This window comes from Coloeus monedula, assembly GCF_965178545.1.
Source record: "Coloeus monedula genome assembly, chromosome: Z".
In the NCBI taxonomy this organism is placed as follows: Eukaryota; Metazoa; Chordata; class Aves; order Passeriformes; family Corvidae; genus Coloeus; species Coloeus monedula.
In genome coordinates this window covers 52,830,423-52,847,295 of record NC_138822.1, presented here as the reverse complement: position 1 = coordinate 52,847,295, position 16,873 = coordinate 52,830,423, and the positions used below count along the sequence as shown (strand labels likewise).

Here is a 16,873-nt window from a genome sequence, read left to right as displayed (position 1 = left end):
TGAAAAGCTAGACAGATTTCTGTATTCTCTCATTTCTCTTGTCTATGATTACCCACATCTAGTAGTGTTAGTATTTGCAATTCTTGCACAGACACCAGAGCTGTACAGGGGCTAATAAGCAGTCACCTTGCAGCTGCCATGCCTTGTGGGATCCTTACAGTTTCCATGACTGAGACATAACACTGTGCTTAGCACAAGTACATCAGGGATCAAAGTTCCCAGTCTTACATCACATGGAGTGAGAAGAGGGTCTTGCTCACTGCCTTGCAGTGTCCAGGGTGCCACCCCACCATCACACCCACTGTTCTGCAAGACTAGATCCAAGCTGCTGTAACAACCACATTCTCTTCCCGATGATTTACCTTTCAAGATCAGGTAAAAGGGGACAGAGGAATCTAGAAACATGTAAATGCTATAATCTAGAAAAACAAAACTTGCTTCAGAGCAAGTTGTAATCTGTACTTACTTCATTTTGTCATATTCCTGGGACGTAGTAGTTACTCTTTCATCCCCCACATAAACCTCACAAAAAGGCCTGCAGCCATTACGCTGCTTACTGAAAAGTGGAACGGGAGTCATGACAATTGATCTGACCAGGATGGGCTTGCTGTGAGGAATAATGGGTTCTTCAGCCATCATGTCACACATGTATTCAATGTATCTGCCAAACCAGAAGGTACTCATTTAGTCAGAGCACAAAATTCTAAGAAACGGGTGAAGGCACAAGTGAGTTACTTCTGTTCTTATCCAGTTGCTAAGCCTTGGTAAGTGTTAACAGTGAAACAGTGGGAACACTTAACACCACCTCCAGTGAACAGATTTTCAAACCTGATAGAATGACACAAAAGGGTTTGTAGCTTTACATATATTGACTTCTAAAACAAACTAGCTGCTATTTCAAAAGGTCTTAAAACACTAAACTAGGAGAACTACTTATTTTGTGTCTTATACATAATGGATCACTCAAATCTTCCTAAAGGCTTTAAATTTGTCCTAATAGATATTATTTTGTGGAGAACCCCTTAAGTATACTCAAACTAAATGTGTACAAAAACATAATCTGTCATTTATAGTGAACTAATACTTTACTTCCCACCCCTCAAAATTTAATCCTTTTTGTAGGAAACACCCTTACTACCAGTGTCACTTGCTATTCAGACTTTATGGTTGTAAGATCTATCAAATTAAACCAAATAACCAGTTTAAAACATTTGTCAAAGTATATGCAAGTCACCTCTGCATACACTCCTTTAAAAAGCACTAGGCATTTTTACCCAACTGACTGAAAAAACTTCTGGTATTCCCATAGACCTTGCAGTGTTCTGACACAATAAAACCTACTGTAACAACCAGGAAATATGAAGTAATTCTTACACATGTGGAAGAGGATTGTGTAATTAAGAAAGCATTCAAAAGCTCTGCATACCCTTGTCTTCATTCCTGACACTTCTTCACTACAGGTCATACTTGACCCATTTCTGATGGGTACTTACAGGCTCAGAAAATTCAGAACTATCTTCTATACACAATAAAGCAAAATACTTGGAAAAACACGTTTGAACGCAGACATTACTGAAATAATCTATCTTTCTAAAAACATCCTATGCCATATTCAGAATTCAATAACTACTTGCTTCAACAGTACCTTTTATGAGAAGGCCAAATGCCAGGTGGACAGCGTTTCATACTGAACATATAAACAGCAGCTTCAGCAGTAGTGAAAAGACGACAAAAACACAGGAAGGAACAAACTACAACAGCAGATGCTGCTCTTCCATCCTAATAAAAAGAAATAGCTTTGTTAGTAAACCTAGTGGAAAAAGCATTATACAAGTTACTGAAGAACATCCTATTATGTATCCTATATCCTGTCATTATTTAATGTCATGACGTCCAAGGTCCAGTGCCATGATTTGATTTGAAGTTTGTATCTGAATGTGAGACGTTTTCATTTCATTTCCACACAACACAAAAGATATTACGTATTACCTTCTTCTTCAAATGCAAATAATTACTTTAGCTGAACACTATTTGAAATTTTCAGTTGATGTTCTTTACCTTACTGTCAGTAATACCCATTTTCTAGGTTTGTTTCCTGGCTGCTATCTGAAATCCCAAATCAGTGCTATTTTTGACTGACAGCCATGGGCTTCTGCTCAAAGGGAAGTACAAAGATTCAGAAGAACTAAACCACACTAAACTCTTTAGACTTCTGTCTAAAGCTGTTAATAGCTTGCCAAGAAACCAAGAGAAGGAGATTAAAACACTGAACTTCTTTCTGCAGGAACCCCAGCTACATACATATCCGTAGATACATCCCTATATTTTAAAAGGCAGAAGATTTGAAAGAGGTAATGGTTAACAAAACAGCACTTCTCCAGGTTTGTTTGCTAGCAACATGGAACAGAATTTTTATCATTGATTTCTAATAGTCCTGGCGTACACTTTTTACATCACATCTGGCACACAGCCACATATATAAAAAAGTTTCCCTCACATGTGAGGAAAATGAATGAGTTAGGTGCCTTGAACGAAAGATTTCGAAGGAAAGATGTTACAAAACCTGGCGCTAATTCATCACATGAGCTTCTTACCTACTTGACACAATCATGTGACACTGAGGTATTAGAAGTATCACATTAATACAGAACTAGATGCCTAACCTCACAGCAGCACCAAAAAATATGTTGGTTTCCAGGAGCTGACATTAACTGACTTTTTACTTGCAAAACACTGCATAACACACAAGTATAGTTTGTCAGATTAACAAATCCTGATTTTGACTCTGATAGTGGTATTCCCTATTGACTGCTATACCATATCAACAAACAGGTTTTGAATGCTTTCCAGCAGCATTGCAAGCATTGTCACAGTCATGTTTCTCTTTTTACTGTACAGTAAAATGTCAAAATTTCACATTCAATTCTCTTAAGTGTAAGAGTGACCTCATTTTTAAAACCTGAGCAGAGTTACTATCCTTTAAATTCATTCCTCCCCCACACCATGTTTGACATGAAGTGGCTCTATAGACAGTTTTATTGCTTTTTTTTTGGTTGTACCGAAGTTAATAATACTTTGGAGAATAGTGAAAGTTACAGAGCAATCTGCTGCCAGCAAAAGGAAGTAAACCAGAAGTCTCACAGTCAGTTTCTGACATTCTGTGGCTACAGATTACATTCTGAATGGACAGTAGTGGGATATGCAGTGTACACCCATCTGTCACACAGAAGACAAAAAAAGGGAGCAAATAGCGAAAGAGTGCAGTTGATTTCTTTTTCTCCCAAATATCTTAATACAACCTTATTCACCTTAATACCACCTCTACACTGCATTTCACTCTAAATGCAAGTAAGCAAGGACTACATTACCCTACTAATTTCCCTAAGGAGAAAATTGATGCAAGTAACTTCCCTACTAACACAGTAGGAAAGAATTGACCTTGGGGCTTCCATCAAAGAAAGCCAGTAACAGCCACAAACTGAATGGATACTAGCACCCTTATTCACAGTTTAAAGCTCTATTGAACAAAGCACTTCAGACTAAGACCAATTTCTTACAAGGCAATGCACAATGCAAACATTTTTCTGGTCTTGTTTCAGCCATAAATGCATGTTCTTGCATATGCTATAGAGATTCTGAAGATTTGGTGCTCGTCTTGCTGGCCAGCCACATTCAGAAACCTGCAGTGAGAGAGACAAGAGACAGTAGATGTGAGAAACAGTATTATATAGTCACATATACACAACTTAGGTTATGCAAATGTCTAAGAAGCAATTTTACACTTTATTGCCACCTTCGTGTTGAAATTAAGCAAGATGCTCAACAAAAGTAGTGTTACACAGTGTAAACACCACTTTTTAGGATGAAGTGCAATAAAACTTCAGTCCTGCCTACAACTCTGCTGCACTAGAAGTATCAACAACTCAGATTACTATCTGAAATATTCTTAAAGGAAGGAATAAAGTAAAACAGCTTTCAACTTAATTTGTGCACGTATATTTAAGCCAAAAAAAATTTTAAAACCCCAAAAACAAATAACAAAAAAACCACCCCAAACAAAACAAAACAAACAAGAAAGATTAGGCTTCTTTTAATATTTGTCCTTTGTTCAAAAAGCTTGAATGGTTCAGTAATATTCCTTCGGTGCTTCAAAACACTAACAAAAAATCAGCTTCACTGCTAAGAACCTATATCCTTGAAATCAACTGTCCAGTAAGGATGTAGTATATGAAACTCGATTCTTGGGGCACTCAAAACACCTAAAGAGTAGATATATTCAGGATCAAGGAAGCAAGTTACAAATGAAGCTTCTTCTTTTTGTTTTAAGTCTCAACTGCAATTGCCAGATGTTGAAGACCAAGTTTTCCTATCAGCAACATGTCTTCCTATCCAGATAAGGAGTTCAAGGGTTACTGAGATGAATTACCTGAACTGATTATCACAAAAAATTGTGTTTGTGCCAAGCACAGGAAAAAAGGCTGAAATAAACAGTCTAAGTCTCCTACAACTTTTCATTGTACTCTAGTATTTTAATTTATAAATAAGATAATTTCAGAAAGCATCACTTTGTAAGAGATTTAAATAGCACATTCCTTTGTTAGTGCAAGCTTATGTAAAGTCACCAGTAAACAAAGAAAAGCTAAGGCAAAAAGTCCTTTCTATCCCTGTTCGCCACAGGATTCAACATGGGCTTAAGTATATCTCAAATATTACAACAGTAGTGTGTGCTGGTTTCAGCACGAGTAATTTTCTCCATAGTAACTAAATGAGGCTGTGTTTTGTATTTGTGAGGGAAACAGTGCTGATAACACAGGGATTTTTTTTTAAAATTGGTAAGCAGGGCTTACACAGAGTTGAGGTATTTTCTGCCTCTCACATCACCTCACCAGCAAGCAGGCTTGGGGTGCACAAGAAACTGGGAAGGGACACAGCCAGGACACCTGACCCCAGCTATCCAAAGGAATATTCCGTTACACAGGACATCATGCCCAACCCATAAAGCTAGGTAAGGGGAAGAAGGTAAGGGGAAACATTCACAGCAATGGTTTTTGTCTTCCCAAGTAACCATCATGCATGATGGAGCCTTGCATTCCTGGAGATGGCTGTATACCTGCCTGGCCATGGGAAAAGGCAAATGAATTCCTTGTTTTGTTTTGCTTGCACCTGTGGTTTTTGCCTTACCTATTAAACTGACTTTGTTTCAACCCACAAGTTCTCACTTTTAGCTTGTGATTCTCTCCCCAATCCTACCAGGGAGAAATAAGGTAGCAGCTGTGTGGGTTTGGTTGCTGGCTGAAGTTAAATCACAACACTGCAAAAGAATCATATTGAAGCACTGCAGCTTCAGAACAGAACAGAGCCTAGAAAAACAGGTGTATTCAAAAAAGCAAAGAGTACTAACTTTTTTCCTTTTTATTTACCATTTACTTTCTACTCAAACACTAGTTTTCTTACAAGATGTAAGAAAAACAACACCACTTTCTGCTTCTTTGGCTTTAAGCTCAAAGTGTCCGGATAATTAGCAGAATGATGGATAGTGCACAAACTGTCAGAGCAACCCATTCCAAGCAAGACTCAAAACTAGCAGAGAAGACTTCAAAACTACCATTAATTTTAACCAAGATTAAAGAAATTCGTAGAAGTTCCACACACAGCAAACAGCAAGAAACCAGTAATATGTAATTTCATAAATACCTCCTAAGCGAAGTGTCAGAATTAAGAATTTTAGAAGCTATTCTTCTCTGATCATGTTTAAGGCTTGCCATTATCATCTTCTGCAGGCACTAAAGTAAAACTAAGCTTCTATGGGCTCCTATACAGCTGCTCTCATCCAGCACTGAGCAATGAAGTTCGTGAGTACTGCTGGAAATCTCAATTTTAAATATAGGCAGGTCAGCATTCCCAAATACAATTAAAGAGTTTGTTTCCAAGTAAAATACTTGCCTTCCTAAAGTTGTCATGAACCTGTAATGTTTCAACAAGTTATGACCTACTATGACTTCCCAACAAAACCAAAATCATATTACCATTCTTAGTACCAACACATCAGAAATATCAGGTGTATAAACACCTCAGACTTGCATAACCAAAAAATCCATTTCCAGAGTAAGCAAATTCCAAGTCACAGAATTTATCATTCCATAAACAAACTGATCACTTGGTAGGATGAGGAATAAATCAGTTCACTACATCAGACTTTCCAGCAATTTAGTGCTAAAAAGAATTGCTGAACATTTTGCTTTGAGGAACCTGCTACAAAAAATCATGAATAGATGTCCTGCATAATCAAGCTTTTTTTGCCTCCCATCTTGAATAGCTTCTGCCTGAACCTCATACTGAACCAGATACAGATAAAGAAGCTGATTGCATTCATCCAAAGAGGCAGTAATTTCTTTCAGGTGTGACAGTCCTTTATCTTGTTTACAAGGAAACAAAAGGAAGTGATAGCACTAGAAAGAATACACTGAATATACCTCACCCTGATATGTTAAGTCAACTCTGACAACTGAAGTAATGCTAAGGATGGCTCTGCATAATAAGGCCCAAAAGGCATTATTATTCTGTAATAAATAATGGTTCTAGACTCTCTTCTTGGCAGATAATATTGTGTGGAAGGGGCATGATCACTACAGACTGTTAAAGTGCTGGACAATTCACAACACAGTAACAGTCTCAACTGTTGAGCCTCTTACAGGACAGTTGAGGTTTACTTAGAAGCAGACACTGAAGTCCAGTACCTCAGCACCTAACACGATGTTCTCAATACCTTGTGGCTGAATTAGGCAACGCCTTCATATTAGTATCAGAGAAATTGCCAGGAAGGGTGATGGAGGCTCAGCTAAGCTACAGTAATACTGAAGACAGTGGGAAGAATCAGTCAGCTATGGCTGAGTCATATGGGAATCAAATGGTATGTAGTGGGACAAGGAGAAATTCCAGGGAACAGGTTATGCAAATCAGTCACCACATCCTTGATAAAGGAAAATGGCAGAATACACAAGAGATTGAAATTTTAGTAAGACTTTAATTACTTTAAGGATTCTCCACTTAAATTTGAAACACATAAGGTACCTGGGCTTTTTTCAAAGATACCACCATCCGAGAAAAAACAGACTTTAGTCAGTAAGATTAAGGATTAGTCTGCTACCAGTTAAGTCTGGATTTAAAGCAAAGACAAGCAGAGTAGAACTCTTCAAGCTTGTGTTTATACTTATTCTTTTGTCATCTTTTTGATTAACCTACTTTAGCCTATTTTACAATAAAAAGCTGAAGGTATCATGAAAACATGGTGTTGCAAGGCCTTTCACAGAAATACACAAAAATTATACACACCCTGTTATGGAATCTTGAAGGCCTGTATGTTCTTGGAGAGAGATTGTACACAGCATAATGGCCAGGATGTTTAGAGTCCAGACACAACCGCACATCTTCTATGTTATTTTTGATAGCAGATTCCACACCTTCAGCTGGAAAGGACATCACTGAAGACAGAACAAACAGAAGGTGAAATTTTTCAATGAGAAATTACATTATATAGGAACAATGAGAAATTATATTTAAGAAAGATACAGCTATCATACCAGCAATTCTGGAAGTGATGTATGATATATCCAAGTCTCCTTTTGCATAACTGAAACAGAACACATTGGCATTAATACTGGGAGATATAACCATTCAAGCCATAAGTCTAAAAGCCATCTCTCTTCAGGCTGCACACACCACCATGAATAATGTTTCATTTCTTCCATCTGAGGCTTGTTACCTCACACTTCAAGAGTTTCAGAACAGAGCTTTCAGAACAGATACTGTGTATAAGCAGCTACTCCTTTAAATAACTTGCACCAAAACCATCTGTGGGATTTTGTACAGATGCCTCCTTTAATCTTTAACTCACTCCTCCAGCCCCTGCTCTTACCGATAAATATTCACCGTAGGGTGTCAGTTTGAAAGCCTAATGAGGATACATTAACATCTTTAATGAAGATTATCTCAATGCTGAAAAGAAAGACTACTAGTTGAACATCAAAGTTTAAATTATGTAACTCTGGCATGTTACTATCTGGCAGATGGCCATGCTGCCCAATATCCAAATTCCATGCCAACAGAGTGTTAAGAACACTTCCCTGCTAGCCATTCAGGAAGGACTCTGGCAGTCACACTCAAACCACCACCAGACTTGTCACTGCCAGGACTGAAGTTCCTTTGCAGCTGGTGAGTCGATGGGTGCCCCGCTTGATTCCCTACACACCCCGCACTCATACAGTCAGACCAGGCTTCCTTACCAGTTGGACCCCATGTTTCACACAGCAGAGACCCAGATCTCTGGTTGCTTTAAGTAATTTAATCCTGGTGCAGCAACAGAGTGACAGCTGCAGCGGCTGCCTCCCAGGAGGGACAGTGAACGAAGGAAACAGTGGGCTTTTATACTCCCACAGTCTACAGGTGCCAAAGTCTGGGGTCTTCCTGCTGAGTCCTCAGCTCCTGCTGTGTCTCACCAGGCTGGGTCACAGGTTCCTGTGCCAAAGGTTGGCAGTTCCTGACCTCTTGCCTCACCTCCCATCCAGAGTTCAACCTGCAGCTCCCACTGCAGCTGCACCCTGAGCTACCTGCACTCGACATAGAGGGTACCAGAATCTCTTTCCTCATTTAAATCATTCTTCCAAAAATTTGCTTCCAGAACTCCCCTAGTGAGCAAGGCATTAATCATTACTCATTTCTCTCTCATACAACTGTGCACAGTTTAAAAGAGCAGCCTTTTAAAAAAATAATCCCCCAGTAGTAATATTTTTAATTTATATAGGTCTATTCACTGCACCTTTACCTAATCATCCACATTATGTCAGTAATTAACTAATTTAAGACCACTATAATTTTTTTGTTTCTATGGTACCTGCTATGTAGCAGAACGAAAAAGCAAGAGAAAAAAACTGAAGAGACGCAGTGCGGGCCAGCACCCTTGAGTATAACTACATAGGTCTGCACTCCTGGATTGGCAAAGTAAGAACAAATCTCACCTACAGAATTTGATTTAAACATCCCTAACTTAAACATCTCAGTAGCCTATTAACTCCAGAATATCAAAATGTCATCAAAACACTATGATGCACATTTAGTGAATTCAGAGACACTAATGAAACTTTTATATCCCAACAAAGTTTCAAGACACTACTTAGAAGAGCAGACCTCAGATACCGCACTCAACTTTTGACACACCAAGAGAGAACATTAAGTTTTGATTCTTTACTGCTTGCTAGTAATCATGGAGGTTAGAGGGAGGATTGATTAAAAGACTATTGAATATACAAGAATAGGGAGGAGAATTTTATATTAGGGGGAAAAAATTCCTGAATTCAAGGCCGTTAAACAGTATTTATGCAGAAAGACATAATCAGCATCCTAGCAATGATAATGACTCATTGCCTCAAACTGAAACCACAAGGAAGTTTGAGTCTCACTAGACAAAGCAATAAATAAAAAACAAAAAACAAAACCTCAGGCTTGAGAAACCCTGCAGAAGGAGGTAGACAAATGGCCACAATTTCAAAATTTTTTGCGCCTTTGGAAGGACATAAGTCATCATGTAAGATCAGGTGGTAATCCTGTTGCAGCCAAACTAATGAAGGCAGAAATTTACATTCAGAGCTAATACTGATTGCTTACTAAAATCTGTGATGATTGTTGTCCTTTATACAGATGAGAAGTGTCAAATGCTATTTGTTGACTACATCAAACAACTTCAAGCAAGAAAATGTGTTATCATTGTAATATCCATTTTTTTGTATCAAGATAAAGGTCCACCTAATACAACAGCTGTAGAACACAGAACCACTATCCTGAGGTTAAGCAGCAACTTGTAACAGGCACAGAACTGAAGAGCAAAAAAAACCAACAGTACTCACACCCATTTCCTTGGGAAGACTTTCAGATACTGAGTTCTTACTACCCACACCACTCAACTCAGCTGTGGTTTTTACATTTGTCTAAATTGAAAAGCAACACAAGGAGCATGGATCTCACCATATACATATTGACGTAAGAGTGCAGTTTAGTACATGAACAACAGAGCACAGCACAGCCAACTCAAGGTTTTTATTTTCCAGGAGTATCCCAAGCACGTGACTGTTACACTGAAAAAGCTTCAGAATGTTTGTGCACTCTTAATTAAAATGAAGCTTCTAACTGCAAAATCAACGCAAGTCTTCAGAACACGTCCATGTCCTTGAATTCATTGAACTTTTTCTGAAGATTTCACAGCTATTTCAGCAGTAAGAGCTGAACACAAGGTAGTCTGTTTCCAGTGAAGTGTTTTACATCAGAATGGTAACTGAGATTTCTTTAAATGGTAAGAAATTTAAAGAATTTTCTTACTTTAGAAGAAGAAAATTCTTCTTCTTCAGAAGAAAAAAATGTGTATTCTTCACATTGGTAAGAATTCCTATGCATTTCAAGATACAACTCTCTTAACTAAAAATCATAAATAAGGTCTTTCCTTTCATATCCTTAACAGCAGAAATTTCATTTACATAGCAGTTTTGTTGGCAGGTGATAAGAGATGGAAAGCATGGAAACATGGACATATATAGAGGGTTTCCAGCCTGTGATTCAACATGGGAAATTCTGTGTGCTTTTAAGGGTCTAATTAAGCTCAACAAAAAAGTACAATATGACACCAACATTTAGTCACTTTTCTGATGATAGCAGGCTACTTCAAAACAGGGACTACTTCACAGTCTAGTGGACTAGACTAGTCCAGTTTTTTCTTACCACATCTAATGGCGGCCTACAAGAAAGCTGGAGAGGGACTTTTTGCAAGGGCAGGATACGAGGGAATGGCTTTAAACTGAAAGAGGGCAGATTGATATTAATCTGGTCTAATTGAAGGTGCCCATTGCTCAGGGGTTAGAATCAGATGCTTCTTCCAATCCAAACCACTGTTTGAGTCTATGAAATGTAGCAAATAAGACATGAATCCTGATTTTGCAAAAACACGTGTTAAAAACTTCTCACTGTGTAAATGGTTGGCATTATCATTCCTGCCAGAGAGTAGCTGCACCTAAAGACCATAAGTAATATTAAACAAAAGGCCATTCCAGCAAATTAAAAACAATGAAACTAAAATTAGCAACTGAATTCACAGAATAAACTACTTAACATACAGAACAAAATTCTACAATAGTGCATAAGTTACCTTCTGTTTACTAACAACTGAAGATGAGAAAGAACAAAGAATGACAGACTAACCAGCATAGCTACAATGTGAGCATATAAACCATTAAGTTAAATACTACCCTAACATGAAGCAATAGAATTCACATCAATCTGTTCCCACTTGGTTTTGCTTCATAATACTGAATTAATCATTCAACTACCTAATGCAATGCAAAGATCCATGAAATAAAGTATTAAACAAAAATAACATTAAAAGCAAAGAAAGCAAGCATAAAAGGTTGCTAATTGTTCCTAGTTTACTACATTATAATCTCTTCAGCAAAAGAGATCGTTCTGACAAAGTAGACTGATCACAAGTTTTGCCAGCTGCTTTCAATACCAGTGAAGATCAGATACTTAAAACATTTAGCTATGTTTTTTACCAGGGCATTTGTAACCTGTATGGATGCAGGTCTCAAGCATAAAAACTGATCAAGGGCACAGAAGCTCCATATGCGAGAAACTGATCATCTTAACAGAGATGTGCTGTGGCTGCACCACTGCAAGGCTGAGCTTTCAGGCACACAAGGGCACATCTGCTGGATCCAAGTCCCCATCGGTGCAGATGGTGTCATTTCATAAAGCAGTGCATATCTTCTCCATCTCCACCCTGGTACCTGCTTTTAAGACCGTTTGTAACAAGAGGGCTGACCCTCTGTTGCTCTTTGTTCTCTCTCATATAACTATAAGCTGCTGCATCGGCCTGACCTGAATCTGTAATAGAGGTTATGACACTTGCAACTGAGGTGGCTTGGGGGACAACGAAGATGTTCACTCTCCTGTTCCTACCAGCCTGTAATGTGTGTTTAAGTTGTTAGATTTTATTTATTATTTATTTTTTAGGACTAACAAGAGATCAAAATCAGAATCAAGCTAAAGGTAGCTACAGAAAAGAAAAAATTAACTTTCTTTGTCATAACCACAAAATACTTAAATCTTACACCGTAGTTTGGATTCACTGAGAGAGAAGTCTGTCTGCACACAAAGGAAGCAATTCCATAATTCAGAAAAGCAATGGTAAGTAGGAAGGAGAGAGCCTACCTAATGAAATGACAGACTCCAACATGAAATATGCTTAAGTGGGGTGAGGAATATGCATGACAAAGAAGAGACATTGTAATTTTTCCAGAATGTCTGCTTCTTATGTTGGTTGAAGAGTTTTGGAAAGAAAGGCAGTCAAAGATGCAACAGGAGAAGAGGTCATCTCACATCATTGATCACACGTATACACAAGACAAGTTTGTGAAGGCAGAGAAAGAACATGACAAACAGACATGCCCCACCATAGATGCAAAGAAAGAATTAACAATTCAGCTTGATTAAACACAGTTTAAGATTGTACAAGCCCAGTGGTGGAACTCTCAGCAACACACAATGTTCAATTCTAGCAATGTTAAATACTGAAGGACCTAAGCCTACCTTACGCCCTACAGAACAGTAAGTATTGGTCATGCTAATTCATGTTTTGCCATTTCACTGAACTGTTAAATACAGTAAGGATTCAAAATAAAAGACAATACAAAGAATGAAAGCTACATAACTCAGGGCTGCTAAATAATACTGGCAAATTACAAGTGGAGAGAGTTTCTCTTTCAGTCACTGGAAAATAAGTATTGAAGTAATTGATTCTCACTAGAAGAATTACATGTTTGGCACATTCCCTTTTTTTTTCCACTCCTCAGCCCAATGACTAAATCCACTTAGATAACACAAGAAAAGAAAAACAGTTGTATGGAGACAGAAGGTGCTCCACAAAACCTAGATTTGCTTATGATAGTGCAGAACTCAAACAAAAATTTGACAGTTTCACATATTGTGTCAAAGGTGATGTTCAAGAGTCACCTAAACATAGACCCTTATCCAGCCAACTGAGTCCAAAATATCTGAGAGGGACTGATCACCTCATGATGAATCTTGGGACATAGCATACACTGTCTGACAATCCTCTGTCAAACCACCACAGTCCATACAAATGTGTATCCCTCAGTAGCTTGAAATGGTCTGTGGCTAATTGATCTTACTTGGATATGACAATGTACTCACCCATTAAAAGCTACAAACCAGCATGAGGTAAAACAACTACATTTTCAAGATAATTCTAGTAAACATCCACATGTGACTTTCCGCAATTCAAGCAAGAGGAAAAATAGTGGGTTTTCCTTTGACTAATATCTATTAAGTTCCACAAGCCATGCACTAAGCTGTTGTGTTCAGCCACAGAACACTAACTAGCAACTGTAAAGAGGCATACTACGTCTCAACAAGAAGACAGACGCAAGACTTATTTCAGGCAGTCACCATAATCTACACAAACAATTGCAGAGAAGAGCATGAGAACTGACCAGAACCTTTTCAGACAGCAAGTACTCACTGTCCAGTACTTCAGAAGTTGCTAGATGAGCTCTGCAGATGTGGTTGGATGTACAGTTACTGTTTTACTCCTTGCCCACTACACTTACTATGGAAGCAAAGGAAATCACACAAAGCAAAAAGCTATACACATCCGTAAGGTAAAAGAAATAAAAATAAGGTGTAGGCATAGCATAAGCCATTCCATATTAAAATGACAGTTTTAGACAGTCCTAATACACTGCTAGAAAAGGGAAAAGAGGCATAAGATGAAATTCAAAAAAGTAACTGAACTTCCAGTAGCCTTTAAAGAAGAAACCACTTGCAAGGGCAGGAAGAGAAAACTTCTTCCAACATAACTAAGTGGTGGAGGCACACCCAGAAAGTCATGTGGAGTCAAGAGAATAAGAAAGCGAAGTGTAGGAGCACTTCAGATGTATGCAGTGTACAATAAAAACATAGTAAGATCTAAGCCATGGGAAAGTGGGGCTTGTAACTTTGTCAAAGCTGCTTTTCATCATGCAATAGTTTGTAGCCCTTGTACACCTCCCTGTCCTGTGTCCATCGGAGAAGAGTTTGATGCCACTGTCCCTGCTGCCTTGAAGATTTTTTGCCTTTTCTTTTATACCCCTGTTATACCTTTCTACAACTTCTGTATTCCTAGTGCTTTTTGCCTACATTCTTGGACTTGTTTGTTCAGCTATAAGACTAAACATTTTAGAAGCTTTGTAAGTAAGGGTTAGTGTGCCCCAGACCCCAAGGTCCTCTCCAGAACACATCCTGTAAACTAAGATAGAACCATCATGGGGAAGGTTCCTTGGGGAGGGGGGCCCATTCAAGCCTCTCATTAGGGAATTTTTGATAGATATGCTAATTAGTAAGACCTGTAATGTTATACCAGATCTATTGAGGTGTGCATTTCTGTGCATTCGACCTGGACATGATGCACCTATTAGGGATCCTTAAAATAAATACCAAGGTAAAATCCCTTCTAACCATGTTTGACTCTTCATTTTAAGACCAGAAAAAGGTGTCATCCCAGTTACTTCTATAGAAAGCTTAAGGACAAACCAAAGCTGCGCAGCTTTTGCAACCTTTAAAAAATAGAGGACCTGGCCTTTCTGAGCCATATATAGAAGTTAAAACAGACTAAGTTAAGAGCAAACAATTAAAAACACACTCAAAGCAGCTACAGAGGTGCAGTATCTACAAATCTAACTTACCTGATCATTAAAAATACTTTAGAGCAGTACTATGCATAAGTTCTGAAAAAGCCTATGTAGGAAGAAATAGATTTCACAAGCTGTAACACAATAGCCCAATTAAAGGGACACAAAGCCTACAGTGAGAAAGAGAGTTCAGTGTTCTTTCAGAGGCTCTAGTTCCGACATGGTACTCAGTAGTGACCTACCTGCTCTTACTAGAACTAAGAAAACCCTTTAACACTGCATAGAATTTTATTATGAGCTAAAAATGTATAAATTGTACAGACTGATTAATATTGATCATAAGGAAGTATTAGAAACATTTGAAATAGGACTGACAACCTGATTAGAAAAGAATAATCACACAATACGAATCTGAAAACATACACATCTAAACATGAGAGTATTCATCCAGGCAATGCAGGGCAAAGGAGACAAACAGTGGAGTTCCTCTCAGACTGTCTTGAATGCATAGGATTCCACCTGAAAACTAAACTGAAGGGCTTATTTCCCTGAAGATTTTTCCCCCTCCTAACATCCATTCCCTTGATTTGCACCTTTCACCACTCAATCTTTTTAATTTGTTTCTTATTCATTAAGGCCCTATCTAATATTTCAATTCTCCATGCTGCTCCAGTCCCACCTGCTCATCTCTTACAAGTTTTCAGTATTTAAAATACAGCAGGGCAAGTAATACTTATGGACAGGCTCTTGCTGCAACATTGTCAATTCTCATATATAACTGATGAAGTAACTTTTGTATTAATATCATTCATAAAATCTCAGGGGTTAGCTACCAGCTATTACAGCTCAAACTTGGAAAAATATGCTGAATTTACCATTTTTGGAGTAAACTCCTGAGCCTTCATTTAGAACTCTTACCAGTACAATTTTTTTTTTTTTTTTTTTTTACTCACTTGGCCACAGACTGGATAACTTTAGAAGATGTATCCTTAATATTAGTGAAAAATCGTTCTGTTCCACCCCTCAGAATATCAAAGAACCCTCCATAAGTCTGGTCACATTCCGCAACGGTCAGGCCTAGAGTAGTCGAATAAAAATAATTGTACTTTATTATGGAGCCCATTCCAGGATATGACTTAAAGTATATTGCCTATGAAGCTGGAAGGAAGTGAATACACATACAGGCTACACTTTGCTGTAAGGCTCACAGTTCTAAAGCTCTCCTTAACTATGACCTATGCAAAAAAATAGTACTTCCTGCAGTCAGGAGGTACTAGTGATATACCTAACACAGTGTTCAATTTGCTGTCTGTATTATGAGACAACAAGGTAAAAAAATTCTGCAAGTAAGGCATATGTTTCATATTGTCAATGCAGCAAAACATTGCTTTGCTTAAGTATCAACATCTTAAAGTGCAGCTTATCATTAGCAGAACAACTTAATTGTCTCCAGTAGACACACTTTAATGCAGAAAAAAGCAGCTGGAATAAGCTTAAGGTTTAAGCACAACATCCCAGATAGCACATCACAGCACAATATTCCTATTAATATGATTGCATACAACAAACAGTAGGCATACTAGCACGAAACAGATGACTAGGCAGACTTTTGATTATAATTGCATTAGGAAGCACAGAAATAGATATACACATAATACTAGTGCTATAAATATTACCCAATATTAACATTTCCCCTGGAAAATTAATATCCATTGTCTCATTGACACTTCACCATAATTAATATCAAGCAAGAAATATCAAGCTGGAAGGAAAACTGAATACAATATGAAACAGTCCCTTGATATCTTCCACATTAATTGAAGTGCTTCATATTCATACGTAACAGTTAATATGGGTGCAGAAAGAGTAGTAAAAAACTAGATGTAAATAAACCTATCAAGCATCTTATTTTCTTTACTATATTAAGTATTTTCAACTGAATGTACTCTGGAATATCCATTTCTACAGAATAAGTACTTCAGCTTTTAATTGTGTAATTTGGAGACATGTTTTGGTTAGTTCTGCTAGTCCAACCTCTGTTTTTCCCAGATGGAACCCCAACTCCTTCTCCTCACCACTGATGTCCTATGGTGCAACCGTCTCCTGACGTCTGGCCTGGACAATGCTCCCATAATCAGCAGGGCTCA

General features: G+C 38.0%; 1 protein-coding gene across 1 annotated transcript in view; it reads right to left on the bottom strand.

Moving 5' to 3' along the window:
* GAK (cyclin G associated kinase) overlaps nt 1–16,873 on the bottom strand; it is a 66,311-nt gene that overhangs the window by 28,948 nt on the left and 20,490 nt on the right. Inside the window, exons 11-16 of the mRNA XM_082301403.1 lie at nt 15,680–15,803; nt 7,581–7,630; nt 7,333–7,481; nt 3,558–3,680; nt 1,646–1,779; nt 467–661 (exon numbers count right to left, since the gene is read on the bottom strand). Coding sequence (XP_082157529.1) covers nt 467–661; nt 1,646–1,779; nt 3,558–3,680; nt 7,333–7,481; nt 7,581–7,630; nt 15,680–15,803 — 775 coding nt within the window. The remainder of the gene's footprint in view (nt 1–466; nt 662–1,645; nt 1,780–3,557; nt 3,681–7,332; nt 7,482–7,580; nt 7,631–15,679; nt 15,804–16,873) is intronic.